The sequence below is a fragment of the Watersipora subatra genome, chromosome 8, assembly GCF_963576615.1.
Source record: "Watersipora subatra chromosome 8, tzWatSuba1.1, whole genome shotgun sequence".
Taxonomy (NCBI): Eukaryota; Metazoa; Bryozoa; class Gymnolaemata; order Cheilostomatida; family Watersiporidae; genus Watersipora; species Watersipora subatra.
The window spans coordinates 2,280,745-2,298,187 of NC_088715.1; the positions used below are offsets into that span (position 1 = coordinate 2,280,745).

The window sequence follows — 17,443 nt, forward strand, 5'->3', positions numbered from 1 at the left end:
TTGAAAAAAATTATTGTTCGTCTACTGACTATACAATAACTGTGATTTTATTAGTTTGTATCAACAATTTTTCTGTTTTTAGACCACTTTCAGTTGGTTCAGGTTTCATGATTATGGTAGTGCTGTGCGATATGACACCACATACCAAAACAATATATCAGCCCTGTGAGCTATCTATATCGTTCAGTATCGAAACATTGGAGTTATGCTCTCTCGATATAGATTATTGTGGCGTTTCACCAAAAAACAGAAATACAAGCACGATAATCATTTCCAAATACAAAAAACTTAGGAGTTATCTTTTCTCTCTAAATTAGTTTTCAGGAACTAGTGCTGGGCTGATATTGAGTCACGAACCAACATAAATGATGTTGGTTCAGCCAATTAAACACAGATATTTATCGTCATGACATGATATCAAAAACATGGATATACCCGATTACAGAATCGACTTACAAAACGCCCCAAAAGGAAATCATCCCACGCAAAATCGACACCTATCGTGCAGTATCGTTTTATCGCGCAGCACTAGATTACGGTACTTTTACGTTAAGTTAGGAGCACACACTTCAATTATTGCTTCTCTGTGCTTTATCGGCACATATGATAATCTTCACAGGGTGCTAGACTGAATGTGTTAGTCTATATAATAGAGATATCCAATTATGTCAAAAAGAAAATTAGAAAATGATATTGTTAAGGCTATAGGACTCTCATTATTTAAATCAACTTTGAGAACTTGCACCGACTTGATGACCGACTTGCACCGACTTGACGACCGACTTGCACCGACTTGACGACCGACTTGCACCGACTTGACGCTTTACATTTCTTACATCTTACATTTCCTACTTCAGAATTTCTTACATAAAAAACTGGAAAAACTTTGCATAAAGTCTTTACATTAAGTGAAATTTACGTTATATGAGGTTTACATTGTAAGATCATACAAATTTATAGAATTGTACATTATAATTAAAATCTACAAAGAATTTAATTATAATACAAATTAGTACATTGTTTTTATTTTGTTATCAATTACATTATTTAATAATATTTGTATACATATAATTTAATTATCCCACGACCATACGAGCGGAGCGGAAGTGTGGGAGTTTTTATGATAAATGCATGTGCACACAACTTACGGAAATTATTCATCAACAATGAGACGAACCCTCGTCAAGAAATTTCATCAAAAATTTAAGCATCGGAATGTAAAGTCGTTAAAGTATAATAATGATACAAAACACATTTAAACCTATTTAAATATGTTACCAAGTCTTTGTAAACCTTCGATAATATCTTAAAACTTACCCATCTGATCGGATTATACACAAATAGACAGATTAATTTGAACGAAAATTGCCACAAAAAGCTTAAAAAGCTCGGTTTAATAAAAGTTAAGACCGAAAATTGAAACGCCAATAAAGCCGTACGACCGATTGTAGAACTATTTAGCAGTGCGCATTTCACGAGAAAACCGTGCTCATTTCATCAGTCTATGGCATTTTTTACTTGTATTCGAATTTATTCGAAGGTTTCTGTAATAAACGTAGACCGTTTGAGGCGTAGACCGATTTACAGGTACGAAATTGTGGTACACAGTTTATCAGCCTGTGTTTTTTGTCCAATCACCGAAGGTTTCATTATTTGAAACGTTAGCCGAAATTCTTTACAACTTATGTACAAGCTAGGGCCGAACTACAACGCCCCTTCATGGCGAGAACATTTTTTATTTTGCTACATTTTTATACGCGTGAATGCTCCTACTCGCTTTCTGTTAAAGATCGCTTATCAAAACCATTCTACATTCAATGCAACCAACTTTCAAACTGTGTATAGTACACAGTAGCTTGCCATTTTACTTCTAATTTTGCATTTCAGAGTTATAATAAACATATTTCTTTATTGTTGTTGAATTACATACATTACAGTAAATTAGGCCTACAGCTTTATAACACTTCTATAACAGGTTTTATTTTGCTGCAGTTTGCAGAAATCTTCAAGACGCATGAACGCTCATAGGTTTTCTATTATTGCTGTATTACTATATTAACAATATTGGTTATTTTAATAATATCAGTGCATTTTACTTATAATATTGGCCAACATTGCATTTCTCCTATTGCAAGGGAGAGATATAAACGTGTAATATTTTCCTTTCATTGTTGTTGTTTGTCATGACCAAACACTTTTTAAATAAATTTTTTAAAAACCTATATAAATACCACAACTTCTCGATATTGTTAGCTATGACGTTTTGAAATGTAAACAGAATTGTGTATTAGTTTTCTGTTATTACTATATTAATAAAATTGATTATTCTAAGAATACCAGTGCATTTTACTTCTAATATTGGCCAATATTGCATTTCTCCTATTGCAGGGGGAAAATATAAACATCTTTTCCATTCATTATTGCTTATTGTTGTATATAATAACACCCTCACCCAGTACATTACAGCTACCATTGCAGTTATCCTATTGCACTGCAGAGCCATTTGATTGATAATATTGCATTTCTCAACCATCAGTACCCTTTATTTTTTTGCCAATATCTCTGGCCATCTCTTTGGTCGTGGGCTGTATGACAGTGGAATTTCTAGTTTATATATAGTTACATGTACTTTTATTTAATGCATGTATTTTGCATTTGTTGAATACTCAAGAGTTTTGTCTTTGCAGGCAATGCTAGCCGAAAGCTTTATAACAAGCATGTTCAGCGTATGCTAAAAATGCTTTATTGGATCCATTAGTAGGTCATGGATGGCGTAATTATCATCTGGCTGAATTAATTTAAGGCAGATGCATGAGATTTTTTAAAAAGAGTGCATGAGTATTTTTATGAGAATCTCTCGACCAACATACGACAGTTTGGACTTGTGTAATAAATATCAGCAGGTTTGACTGTAATAGAATAAATATCAGCAGGTTTGACTGTAATGGAATAAATATCAGCAGGTTTGACTGTAATAAAATAAATATCAGCAGGTTTGACTGTAATGGAATAAATATCAGCAGGTTTGACTGTAATGGAATAAATATCAGCAGGTTTGACTGTAATAGAATAAATATCAGCAGGTTTGACTGTAATGGAATAAATATCAGCAGGTTTGACTGTAATGGAATAAATATCAGCAGGTTTGACTGTAATAGAATAGATATCAGCAGGTTTGACTGTAATGGAATAAATATCAGCACGTTTGACTGTAATAAAATAAATATCAGCAGGTTTGACTGTAATGGAATAAATGTCAGCAGATTTGACTGTAATGTTGACAATGAGGAAACACGCTGTCATTCAACTTGGTGTTCATAGCCAAGTCTCCTCATATCCATTGGCATTGAGCTCACATTAGTTTGTCACTTTGTTAGTGACAGCATGACGGACAGGTACTACACTTCTCTATATGCTAAGCTTCTGGATTCTGAGCTAAAAAATTCTTCCAAGCAGTCGATGTTTCTCAACCTTGTCTACAAGAGCATGAAGTCTGATCCGAGTGACAGGCGCTGCAAGGTGCTTTGATAATTTCTCCTATTCTTTTGCTAGCTTTTTTGCTGTGTGAAATAATTCAGTGTGTTTAAACGTGATAATCTGACCACATTATATTGCTCTGTATATGCTTAACCATAACCTCGATGTATTGTCTAGGTCTATGCTCCAGTTTGTCAATTTAGAAGCTGGGAGTGTCGTATAGGTATCTATGTAGTTCGTTGGGGTGTTAATCCTCTCATTATATGTTAGTCTTTTTGTATGGTAATGGTGCACCTGCAAGGAGTGTCATATAAGTCTCTATGTAGCTCGTTAGGGTGTTATACCTCTCATTAAATGTTAGCCCTTCTGTATGTTTATGATCCACTTGCAGGCATTTGTCAAGAGACTCCTCCAGATCTGCGCATACCAATCTCCAACATTCATCTGCGCAGCACTCATTACCATCTCAGAGCTCGTGAAAATACGGCCCGGTGTTCTCGCTCGCAAAACAACCCACCTCGTGAGTGTTTCCTATCAGCTTAGCATTATCACCTGCTCGAGTCCGTCATCTGATCATTTGTTTTCTATCAGTACAGCAGGGTGGGCTGGTGTGGACTGCCTGTGTGTTATCTTTTATATAAGAGTATGGCCGCATCAGATTGACCAAACACCTAAAAGCATCTGTCAAGCTGATGGCAGTGGTAATATATGAATATATGACAAGTGTTAGCAAGTTGCTAGTTTGTTCATTCACAGAATAATTTGGAAAAACTTGGTTGGTAGAATTATGTAAAGAATGCTGACTTTGATTACATTTGCTATGAAGCATGGTTTATGTTTACCAAATGACCTTCAGGAAGAAGATGACAGCGAAGAAGAACACTTTGTTGACGCTGACTCTGATGATGAAGGAGAAAAAGTCATACCGAGGGTGAAGAGCCAGGGCTGGACCCACAAGTCTACCCTCAAGTCTGGTTAGTTTCCTTAGAGTGTCTCAGGCATCCGCTTTGTATCTCTTCGTGCTGCCAGCAAAGCTATCATGTACTGGCAGCCAATCAGAGAGAGCTGTAGAAGTTATCATGTACTGGCAGCCAATCAGAGAGAGCTGTAGAAGTTATCATGTATTGGCAGCCAATCAGAGAGAGCTATAGAGGAATCACTGCTGATTTTAGATGTGTATGACGGGCTGGCTAGAAATCCGCTGTCATCCTGTGCTGACAAAGCTATTGAGACCGAGCTGGTACTTCTATCGAGACACTACCATCCCTCCGTTGTTGTTTTTGCTAAGCAGTTGTTAAGTTCTGAGGCTATTGTTTACGGTGGGGATCCGATGACAGATTTTAGCCTTCAGAAATTTCTGGACAGGTTCGTCTTTCGAAACCCTAAAAAGATCAACAAGCAAGGTAAGTCTGCTCGTGGATCCTCCCCTTCTTTTTTACACTTTGGTGGATCCTCCCCTTTTTTATTACACTTTGGTGGATCCTCCCCTTCTTTTGTACACATTAATGGATCCTTCCCTTTTTTTACCCTTGGTGGATCCTCACCTTTATTACACCAATTTTAGTTGAATACAACCAGTTGCATAAAAACACTAATATTTCCAGTTTGATCAAAATGTCGACCCTATTTTCTAATGTAGTTCTCTGAAATATCGCTAAAGCCCAATGTTGAGGAATTTCACGAACAGAAATATGTTCAGGCTGCTGTTTACAATTGTTCTTTACATACCAAATTGAAAATTAAAAACATTGCAAACTGATATTATGCTGTAAATCTGAGTAATAAGAAAACTAATTGGTTCATTTTTTAGCAAAATGATCTCAACATTCCAACATCTTAAATTTAATGTGTCAAACTTTCGGGTGGATCTGCTAGCTCTGTGATGCATGATCAATGTTTTTGTATAGACATATAGGTAAGCCGTTATAAAGGCTTTCCGTAAAGAAAAAGTTAGTCACCAAATTCTTTGTATGCATCGCGTTCATCATATTAGTCGTTTTCCCTGTCTTCGTCAGGAAAGGCTGAACACCTTCTCAGTGCCCACAAGAAGACTGGAAAGAAAAAGGGGGTGGGTGTGGACAGCCTCGCTGTTAATACCGAAGATTTTTATAAACTGGACACAGAGAAGGTTCCTGCAGATCAGATGTTCTTTCACAGGTATGTTTACATATTTCTGGTTAGTGTAACTTGCTGTCTTATGCATAACTATTACAAATACTTCCTTGGGTAAAATAGACTTGGTTACCATGAACTATGGCTCTTACAAACTATGGACAACAAGCTAACGCTTGGTATGTGCTCCACCTGTAGATTTTTTATATATTGTCATATTGTCTTTTTTATGGAACTAGATTTTCATAGAGTGATGCACATTCATAGAGTAGTCGTGACTAATTTTACTTCATGCCGGGACGTGTGTTGTCTGGCGTCTATAGATTCAAGACAGCTCAGCCATTGTTCGATATTACAGCAACTGATAGAAACATAATATGAAGCAACTTCTCACACATGTGAAGGCTTCAGTTGAGATGGTATGAAACATCAACTATTATATTGAGACATGTTTGTGCTTGTCAATGTCAAGAATGTTCCTTCCAGTTATTAACAATTTTTCGTAAGAAGGATTTGTCTTCTCTTGTTAAGGAAGATAGTTGGTAGGCAATAGATCTTTAGTGTGAGCAGCTGATGAGTGAATATAAATGAATGGATAGGCTCTTCATAGTAGCTGAAGCCCTCACTTCCATGCATTCCTCACTCACATGTCATGCATTGAGTCTTATTAGCAATTATCAATCAGCATGGCTTAGCAATATCATCAGTTTCTCTGTTTTCTGTATTAATGTTCAGGTACATCAGTGACCAGCTCATGCGTCACTGATGTACATTCCTGCAGCCATTGCATTAATGGAATGCATATTTAAAATAATTATTCAGAGAACACGACTCTAAAATCTGGTGAGGCCATTACATGGATAACATTTATAAGCTGCCAGTATGTTATATGCCAGTATGTTATAAACAAAATGATAGTTATCATCGAACTCACTCGCTTTGCATCATCTTCACAGCTACTTTCACAAGCTGACAGAGAACAGTCAACACAAGCTCGGTAGCAGTCTGGGGAAGGCTGTAACGGAGGAATCAGATGACAGCGATGTCGATGACGATGCCTTTGACACTTACCTAGCCAAGTACGAGAAGTCCTTATACAAGGACCTGTCTGAGGATGCCTTTGGAGAGGATTTTGCGAGGTGAGTGCAACACCTACCAACACCTGTCAACACCTGTTGGTTGTTTATAATTAACAGAGGATCTGGTGGTATTTGCTGTCCGCATTTGTTTACAACTCGTTCATTTGCATTTTATTTCAGTAATTTTTCTCAGCAGGCAGTCTGTGAACCCAAGTATGCCGACTAATATTTTAAATGCACGGTAGTGATTGGTCAACTCAGTTACATTTCATTTCTATGTGTTTAGCATTTCTATATTTGATTTTGATTGGTTAATTCATCTAATACATTTCTGATTGGTTAATTGTTTCACAGCCTGATTCTGATTGGTTAAATGAACGGTCCTCTTTATTTGATAGTTCAACAGATGAGTTTTATAAAGTTAGTCTAAAAGTCTATATATAGAAGCATTAAAAACCAAATATTTTTACAGAAGCATAGCTGGTAGAATCGAATTGTGTTCTGTTAGTTGACATTGAGCGTAAATAATAATATTAAATTCAGAGGTTGTCAAGTGTAACTGACTTACTGGTAGATCTATAGCTGACCTGTAAACCATATCTACAGTACACTAGTATTGTCAGTGCATGGGCTGTTGCTAATTACTTACACTAGTCGGGAGTATCTCTCTTCATGTCCTCCATGTTTGATATAGACGTCTGCCTTTAGCTTTAGTTCTCTAGCAGTCTTCACACCAAATTTTGTGCAGGTCAAGGTCGACACTGTTGAGCTTTATCGGTACTTTTGTTTTTCCAGTGACTTTAAGAAGAGTAGCAAGTCGAAAGGCAAGAAATCGAAGGAAGAAGAGGAGAGTGACTCAGACAGCGGACTGAGTGATGGTTGGTTCTTTTTTTTATTTTATCTCTCATCTAATCATGATCTTCAAGCGTGTTAATTATTCTATAGTATCGTTAGTAGGCCGTGCGGCATAGTGGATAGGATGCCTCTCTGTAGAACCGTTGTTTCCAAATTCAGTGCGAAGCGGTTTTGTCGTTCCTATAACTGGACATACGGACTACAAACAAGCACTGAGATTTATATATAGACTGTATATTGTATTGTATTCAAAGTTATCATATGTAATAGAGTAGGCAGGATTAGGGTCAGACTGGGTCATGAGATTGTATGGGAGTTTAACCACTTCATTTTCTGCAGATGATCTTGAATACACTGATGCTGGTCTAGACTTGAAGCTGGAAGACTTTGGTCTCAATGAGGATGACATAGGGGTGGCTGGTCTCTCGTCAAAGGCTATGAGTTCACGAGCTAACCAGGTAAGACTCAAGGTGAGCTGGGAGGCAATTGGTCAGTTGTACTTACCCTGATATTGTAATCAAATGAACTTGTTTGTGCTGTTATAACACCAGCTTATAACCTAGTAATCTTCCAGAGGGCCTTTTTGTATGCAACTATTAACCATGTGCTCTGTGTTTCCATGCTTTGAATGGGTTCGGAGTTGCTTCCTCGCTGAATCATAGACTAGGTAGAATCCAAATGGATCCAATGCCATTTCACTAAATTTGTGCCAAGTCATCCGCCGTGAGGGTAGTTTGACATCATAGAAATGGTCACTGCTGATGGGTTCATGTTGATAATCCAAAACTTAGCTGTACCTTGTCGAAGTAGAAAAAATTTCAACGCACAATCACACAGGTTTCTGTTATGAAACCAAGCGCTCTACTTCTACTCATTACTTTACTGCTCGACCTTTGACCTTGGCGTTAACATTGCTTGCCAAGGTTGGGTTGTTTGTTTAACAATGAAAAATTAATTACTTTTTTAGTGGTACTAGTTGACTACACGTGAAGTTAAAAGTGAACACGACCTGAAAGCGAGTCTACTTTAGCTAGTTTTGTTTTGAAGGGTACATAGTGAATTTTGGAAAGTTCTATAGTGCAATTCCGAATCGTTAAAAGTGTAGGGTGTGAATTCGTTGACAGTGGGCAACTCCGAATCCATTTAAAGCATGGAAACACAGTGATAGAATAAGGGCTATGCATAGGAATGAAGGCTGCGTCGATTAGTTACTAGGGGTGACAGCAAAGTATCTCTTGATGGGTAGCTCAAGAGTTGCTGTGCAGTTTCATATCGGGCTTTATGTCCTAGCTTATCTTATCCTAGGAGCTGCCTTAGAATAGTGACAGCTCTTACTGATCACCAGGTCAGCAGATGTCTGCTTTGACATGTTTAGTTGTATAATATTCAAAACGAGTTGTGACAACCATATCAGCTACTGTTACATCACTTTACATGGAAACCACTATAGCTAAATTACACCACTAGTATTTCGTTACAGTTCTCTTCCTTCTCTTCGCTGAATAACTGCTGCACAAAGGGTCTCTCATATGTACAAACACTCTTATAACTGCTGTATAAAGGGTCTCTCCTATGTACAAACACTGTATAACTGCTGTATAAAGGGTCTCTCGAATGTACAAACACTGTATAACTGCTGTGTAGAGAATCTCTCGTACATACAAACACTGTATAATTGCTGTACAGGGGGTCTCTCCTATGTACAAACACTATATAGCTATAAGCTAGTGTATTAAATAGTTTCTAAAGGTAAATGATATGACTAAGTCTTGTACCAGCAACAAACTAGCCAGTAGAAAGTACCACTCATTCAATGACACTCCAAAGCAGGTAGTTGTGGCTCATGCTCTCCCTTCTCTTGAGTATTGGAGGTGATTTAGTACATCCGTCCTGTCTGCAATTGTCTCTGTTCTTTAATAGCAGGAATCTGACGATGATATTGGCAGTGATATCAGTGAAGACTTGCCTTTGAGCCTTGATGGTAGTGATGATGGTGACATAGACGGTCTCTTCGCTCCTGCAGATGACTTTGATGAAGAAGGTGTCGCCTTTTCTGGTGAGTTTCTCTTTCCTCAAGTAAGTTGTTCAGGAGTTGTGTCACTACAGCGTATCTTGTCTAGAATCACGTAAAGAAGTATAAACACTTGTGGTAAACTCTACTCTCTTTATGTATGCGTAGTGTCTCCGTGCAATGTATACTATACTTAGGGTTAGATCTGGACAAAACGTATTCTAAATTATGAATACACTTTATCTGCTCTGTTTAATGTGTGGTTTGCTCTATGCCCGGTTTGATCTATGACTCATATCTCTTTCATGTTTATGACTCCTTTAGATGATGAGTTTAGTTCACTTGACTTCAGTTCACAGTCTAAAGGAAAAAGGAATACAAAGAAGTCCAAGACCGTTAAAAGGTGCATATTGCCAATTTTTCAGTTATTTAATTTGATTTGTTGGTGGATTGTGAGACCATTTTGGGTTCAAATTGAGATGCAAGCGTGTCTCACTTAGAACAATCACCAAATACTCTTTAGACAAAAAATTTCTTTCATGTTCTTCTATGTTGAGTTGTCCTACCTTGGATAATCAGATTTTGCATTGTCTAGTTTGTCGTGTTACAGTCTTCTGTTCTGTCAGATGTCAGTTGTGCACATATGCACTATGTTAAGTTGTTTTATCAAATGTATTGGATCGCTATAGAGCATCCACTCCAGCATATTATGATTACTTCCAAGTTGATTTCTAGCTGCACCACTTGGTAGGACCACAATTGTTAGTTGAGGAAATCTGAAAAGCTAGTAATGGTATATACAATGAGTCTGGAGTCTGGTATTAAAATATGATTATTACATCTTTGATCTAATCCCCTCGAGGCTAGATATGAGAAATTTTTAATTTTGCAATCTCTGCTTGACCAAGTTTTACAACTGCCTACCTGGTTCAAGATTGTAAAGGATAACACTCCTGTCATGCGTTGTAAAAGGCTGCTGATCATCGCAGCAGACATGCCCTGCTGTATATAAAAGCTATGCTTGTATGACTCGGGCAGCAGTGTGATTAGTGAAAACGCAGCACAAAAAGAAACGTAATACCAGATTTCTCTTATTTGTCACTTTAGGAGCTCCAAGACTTCTACTGATTCAAGTCAGTCTCTTTTTGCTGCTGCCGATGAGCTCGCTGACCTTCTGGACGAGGAGTCAGCTGACAAAAGGGACACAATAACATCTCATGCAGTTGTGAACAGAGGCAAGACAGGTTGGTGTACTCTACCTGCTAGAGACTCTTCTCATACTATTTTATATTCGTCCATCCTAAACAGCAACATGGAACACGCACACTGTGTCTCCATGACAATGTTAATCCATAAGTTTTCATCAGTCTGCAAGATGGAAATGGCAAACATCTGCAAGCGAAGCGAATTTTGATACTTTCAAATCTTTATGAAGTGTTCAATAAATGCTTGCAAAAAATGGAAATGGTATTGCTTATGTAGTTTTTATGAAAATCATATCATGCACACAGTTTGAAGTTGTTTCCTCGTGTTAATCAAAGGAGGGGCAACTCCCTATAATACTCTTGTTTTTATCAGTGCAAACCTTTTTTACTTTACTGTTTCTTGTTCTCTCTGTATTTAACTGTTTGAACGACTTCAAGACTATGAGAGCCTAATCTTAATTAACTAGTAACTTTCTACAAATGGCTGTTGCGAATAAGGCACAAGAAGATACGGCGCAAGCTTTTCTATTTTAAACATTTTTCACATTGCAGTCGGTCTTATTTCGGTTTGAGCAGTTCACTATGGCATTTGGCGCAAAAATCATCTTTTGTATAAAAGATCCTTCGTAATCCACATCATGTGAATGTCCGTTGAAAAACTTACCACATGGTTACACAACTCCTAATCCGTGTCTTGGAAACCTAGTTATAGTCGAGTCGCTGGATAGTATCAGCCAATAACAATTGAGAGCAACAATCTACTTAGTGAGCATAAATAAGTTTGTTTAGCAAAGACCAAGGTTCTGTCATAACAGTCTTATATTTAGTGATGTGACAAACTCCTGAATGATAAGAAGGAAGGTACTGTCAGATATTAATAAATCAACAATATCATCAACATCTCTATTGACTAGAGAAAAGCAAGTGATATGATGTGTATATCATCAATCATAAGTATGGTAGAGATCGATATATCATCAATCATAAGTATGGTAGAGATCGATATATCATCAATAATAAGTATGGTAGAGATCAATATATCATCAATCATAAGTATGGTAGAGATCGATATATCATCAATCATAAGTATGGTAGAGATCGATATATCATCAATCATAAGTATGGTAGAGATCGATATATCATCAATCATAAGTATGGTAGAGATCGATATATCATCAATCATAAGTATGGTAGAGATCGATATATCCTCAATCATAAGTATGGTAGAGATCGATATATCATCAATCATAAGTATGGTAGAGATCGATATATCATCAATCATAAGTATGATAGAGGTTGATATGGGAAACTATTAAGGAAAAAGATCATGTTTTGATAAGTGACAAAATATGCTTTTTCAAATAGACCTCTAGATAAATTAAGTAACTGAACTTATGAGAGTGTGACTGGCATTTATACTTGTCTGTTGTATGCTAGTCTTATGTGAATATTGACTATATGTTAGATTTCTCACTCTGTGAAATCATTCCAACCTTTCAAGGTGGTCAGATAATTCTTGCCTGTTATTTAACTGTCAAGTGAGTCTAGTTGGTGACTCTCTGTGTCTGGTCTCCAGCTTGCTGTTATATGATTTATCTTGTTGAGTCTGTTAGCCATGTCACAGTGGATAGTCTAGGTTTCACTGCTGACGTTAGTATCGTCTGGTACTGTCAGACCTTCACCACTTTCTAGAAAATAGCAACTGTTTTGTTACGCATTTATTGTCTATCATAGATGTTTATTAGTATCGAAGCTTGTGTTGTAAGGTCTATTTTTGTGTAACAATTAGTTTACAAATGTGTCAGCCACTTTAATTGGCCGTCTGATTTGGTTAATGATATGATCCTAGCTTTGATCACATCTCGTTTTTTCCGAAAAACCATTTGTTAAAAATATTATCGCAATTCTCATCAAGGGCATCATGTTCAAAATGATGCCCTTATAAAAAACATAGAATTGGAGAGAGGGAAACTTTATGCTAGCACTTGAGTTGTAGTTGTGAGTAATAGCTTAGAGGGAAAGGTCTCAATGAAAGCTAGTTGAATATGCTTTAGATGAACTCAGTGTGATTGTTACAAGGTTTTCTCTGGGCTCCACATATTGTGAGATGATCCTTAGTGCATCGGGTCATCCTAACTTGTTTTTGAGAAGCAATTACTTTGTTTTTTGATTTATGATAAAACTAAATTGAGGTTTGTCTCCCTTGTTCTGCTTCATGTACACCCGATTGTTCAAACATTGCAGGATTTACAGTTGTCAGTGCAATAGCTCAAATAACACATTATTTCGTCCATATCATAAGTAGAATAACTTTAAAAAAATAAGTATAAAAAAAAAACTTTAAAAAAACTAATAAATAAGGAGAAGATTATCTTGTAATTAATTTCTATCGTTTTCTGTTCTATTATTCCGATTACGGAAGGTTAAGTGTTACCTATTAGGAGATGATAGACAATTCTAGATTTGCATAGATTTAAAATGGCACATTTAGCATTACCATGTCCTGTAAAAACAGGAAAAAAAGCACCAATTATTAAGAAAACACTACTCCAAACTAAAACACTTTTCATTCTCTAAAAAGTTGTATGAGTGCGAGGATTTTTTAGATGTTGCACTTGAATTAATAGCAAGTGTGATTTCCTATGGACTAAATATTCTGTGGAAATTTGTTACTCGTTCAGGTAGTCAGTATGGTGGAGGCAATTCCTCATGTGTGTAAAGAATATATTATTATCGTTATTATTACATCATTCTTATGTTATGGCTGTTTCTAGATACCAAGCAGTTGGCATGGGAGGATAAGCAAGAGCGCTGGCTAAGTGGGCGGAACAGGAAGCGATCCCATAAACCCTCTGGGAAGAAGACGACTCAGAGGGGAGGCAAACCCAAAAGAAAAAAGTGATGCATCTAATGCTGTCCATATTTATCTACTTTTAGTCATTTTTTGGTTAAGAACTTTCTTATTGGTACACAATAATCATCTCATTTATAATATAAACATGGCCTTGTTCTCTAGTAGTGTTTGGGCTTTCTCAAATAAGCCCTGGAGATGACACAGCTCATCCGCTTGATAAAGCTGAGTTGAAGGTCGAGTTGAAATGCAATGTTTGAGCAAAACAAAGACAGCCAGGTCCTTTGCTTCTTTGTTGAATCAGTTTTATTATCAACTTGTTCCACTACCAAAGGTCAGAAGGTCAGACATTCTTCAGACTAATGCAGCACAATCTCTATGTTTCAAGACAGTTGGTTAGATCAATGGCATTGACCTCCACTCAGACCTATTGTGATCTCAAATAGGTTCTAAAATGTCTTACAGCTCAAATGACTACCTGATAGTGGATAATGAAGAGCAGAGATGTTGGAATTATTAACCTCGTGATGACAATCACTATGTTTTCATGGTGCGCAGTACTGCGAAGCAGCCCCTCCAAAGTCGAGGGGATTGTACGTTTCAATGCTGCGCAGTGGTTTTCAGCAAATTAGCAGAGAAGAGAAATGGCCAGAAATTGTATAAATCGAATCGCCTGATGGAGAAATTGAATCGATCATGGATACCAAACATCAGAAACAGTCTTTTTATGCTTCTGTCATTATTATACTTTTATTTACAATACACATTCACAAGGTTTTACAAACCTTAACACAATTGTTTATAAAGTAATATATTTTTAATAAGTATTTTTCAAGTAATTTATTATTTAAACGTTAATTTAGGACTTGCCACCTATTTTTTGAAAAGTGTTGGCATCGATAACAAAGTCTAGAAAAGTAATCACCTCATCATCTTCGTGGGTGCAGACCATAATTAAATATAGGTGAAAGAAGATCGGAAGAATAGAAAAAACAAGTTTAGCAGGATAACATTTGTACTAGTTCACGGCCCTCGAAGAAACCGTCTCCACGGCATGAGAGCTATGCGCAGCCACTGCGCAGCAGCTGTTTCCTTGCTGCGAATTTGCACTGGCTTCGCACTGATCAGTGCGCAGTGATTTCAGTGTGAAGACGCTGTTTTCATGATTCAGAGAGGGCGCCACTCCGAAGCGCTGCGCATCATGGAAACATAGTGAAAGTTGCTATATGAATAACAACGTGTGCTCGTTAAATAAGCTCATTTGACCAGGTCAGCCACTGAACATTTTTCAATTCCAATCTCTTATTGCCAGTTTTTGGAATATACGACATGAAAACTATCCAATTTCTACCTATAAAATTACCAACCAATATTATTCACGAAATAATACATTGCCTCCACTAACAGTTGATTTTAATAAAAGACTGTTTTGGTTTTTGGTACAGAATTGCGAATAGACAGAAGTTGTTTGCACTTGCTATGAATAAATAACTCATTAAGAAATATTTCTACGATATGTAGAACCAATATGTGAACAATTACCTATGACTGTTAAGTTGTTACTAGCTGAGACTTTGGACGTTGCCGGCTTCATCATGCTAGAATTCCAACCTTCAAGCTAAAAATAATGCAAAAGGATCGAGTGCATTAAAATGTTACTCTATTCTGTCATGGAGAGAACAATTTGGTCTGTAATATTTCAAACATGAAAAATTTTCAAACATAATATTACTGAAAGAGTATCTTGTAACAATCTGAACGACGGTAAGCCAATGCTGTCATGCTGTTAAAGGTTGACAGCATTGGACTACCTTCATACTATAGGGCTGGCCTTGACCCCACAGCTATTAGTACTAGATTTGCTCTGAGATTGTGAAGAGGTTTGCTTTAGTGATATTCTTAAATAGGGAAGGTTTTATAACATGACCTTCTTCAAACATAATATTAGCACTGCTAGCAGTAATTACAGGTGTTGGATAAACAATCTGTAGTGTTGACTTAGGTTTGGGGCTGCATTTGACCCTTGGCTTGGTTTTTTGTGGGCCCCGAAGGCCAGCATAATTAAAAACATTTTACCAGTTTATCTTTGTTTTTAGGCTATAGTTAGCGAACACCACAGCTATGGGTAGTGCGCATAAAAATGCACCAACTAATATCATTGAAAACTTTGAATTCCTTATCTGCTTTTTGGAAATTCCCTCACAGCCATTATTTCTATTAGCTGATTATCTGATCATCTGATGATATTAGCTGAACATCTCAAACGGGAATCCCCAATCTGAGCTAGGTAATGTTCTGCAGCTTGGTAAATGCTTGCTCAATACATATTGCTCAGTTACAATTATGGCCACATGCAAGAAGATTGACCACGAGGGACAAGTACTTAATAGCAGTAGGAAATTGCAATACTTCATGGTCTTTATCAAACAACTTCGGGAGAGCCAAGCAATATGCGTCATATGCAATCAAGTAATTGCTGTGCTCAAAGAGTACAACATAAGGCGGCATTATACAACTTATCATAGCGCATATGAGCAGTACTCAGGTCGTGACAGACAGGAAAAATATGACTAGCTATTATCTAATCTGCAGCAACAGCAGCAACATTTTAAAAGATATGCAGAGATTGGTGAAAAAGCCACAAAATGCAGTATCGCTATAATATTGCTCAACTAATTGGTCAACGACATTTTCGACATAGAGAATTTGCTAAGGAGGTAAGCATTTTTTAAATTTATGTCAGATAAGAGTTGCATAAAACAACTATAGGTGTGGAGTTGTAGACCTTGAAAGACAGAGGTAAGCTATAACTTCTTGCATAGCCTGATGCACCTAAAGCTGAAATTAAAATTTCAACAAAATTTGTGTGGGGTTGCTATTGTCATTATATTTTTGTAAATATCAATTACATTTATTTTAACCTTGTTTTATTATTTTTAGGCACTGCCAGTGTCTGTGGATGAATTCTGCCCTGATAAAATGAGTAATTTAGAAAGTGTTGGTATGTCAAGAAACACCATTGCAAGAAGAGTGGAAAATATGAGTAAGGACATTGAGCGTACAATGAAAGCCCAGATTAAGAAGTTTGTTTATTTCAGCATAGCATTAAATGAGAGCACAGATCTGTCTGACAGAGTAGTCTTCATGGCACAATAACTGGGAAAGATGTCTATGAGAGTCTATTAGAAGAACTTGCTGAGTTCAGCCTACCACTGGAGAAGATGTCTGGCATTTGTATTGATGGAGCACCTGCAATGGCAGGGAAAAACACTGGACTAATAGGTATTTTGCTCAGCTCTCACTGCTGGGTTGTTCCTCTTGTAGTGTACCATTGTGTCATACATCAAGAAAACTCAGCAGCGCAAACTCTGAGGATGGATCATGTTATGGGTCTGGTCGTATTCACTATTAACTTCATTCGATCATGAGCATTGAACCATCGACAAATTAAAATTATGCTTGAGGAGATAGAATGTGAATGCAAAGATGTAGCATATTACTGTAGAGTCAGGTGGCTCAGCAGCGCTAAAACACTGCGATGGTTTTACAGTCTGCTATCAGAGATCGATTTATTCATGAGAAACAAGGGTCATGAGCGTGATGAGTTCAAAGATCAATTCTGAATCACTGATTTGGCATTTTTAGCTGATATCACAAAGCACATGTCAGTAGTGAACCTTCAGCTACAGGGAAAGAAACAGGACATATCTCAACTCTGGAGATTTATCACTGCATTCAGGACAAAGCTTGAGCTGTGGGAGCAGCAACTCCAAGAAGAGAATTATGCTCACTTCAAAACTCTGTCAGAGCGTCAGCAGAATGACCAATACGTTGAGGTGAACTCTGAGCAATA

General features: G+C 37.1%; 1 protein-coding gene across 2 annotated transcripts in view; it reads left to right on the plus strand.

Annotated features, from left to right (window-relative positions):
• Positions 1 to 13,749, plus strand: part of LOC137401747 (CCAAT/enhancer-binding protein zeta-like) — a 33,513-nt gene extending 19,764 nt beyond the window's left edge. The window contains exons 14-25 of one of the 2 annotated variants that reach the window (XM_068088215.1): positions 3,378 to 3,519; positions 3,869 to 3,997; positions 4,334 to 4,451; positions 4,650 to 4,880; positions 5,493 to 5,634; positions 6,546 to 6,728; positions 7,464 to 7,546; positions 7,863 to 7,981; positions 9,444 to 9,579; positions 9,859 to 9,937; positions 10,642 to 10,778; positions 13,514 to 13,749. In XM_068088215.1, the coding sequence (XP_067944316.1) occupies positions 3,378 to 3,519; positions 3,869 to 3,997; positions 4,334 to 4,451; positions 4,650 to 4,880; positions 5,493 to 5,634; positions 6,546 to 6,728; positions 7,464 to 7,546; positions 7,863 to 7,981; positions 9,444 to 9,579; positions 9,859 to 9,937; positions 10,642 to 10,778; positions 13,514 to 13,641 (1,627 nt within the window). In that variant the 3' untranslated portion in view covers positions 13,642 to 13,749. The remainder of the gene's footprint in view (positions 1 to 3,377; positions 3,520 to 3,868; positions 3,998 to 4,333; positions 4,452 to 4,649; positions 4,881 to 5,492; positions 5,635 to 6,545; positions 6,729 to 7,463; positions 7,547 to 7,862; positions 7,982 to 9,443; positions 9,580 to 9,858; positions 9,938 to 10,641; positions 10,779 to 13,513) is intronic. The other variant, XM_068088216.1, reaches the window with a different exon arrangement.
• The last annotated feature ends 3,694 nt before the right edge of the window (positions 13,750 to 17,443 follow it).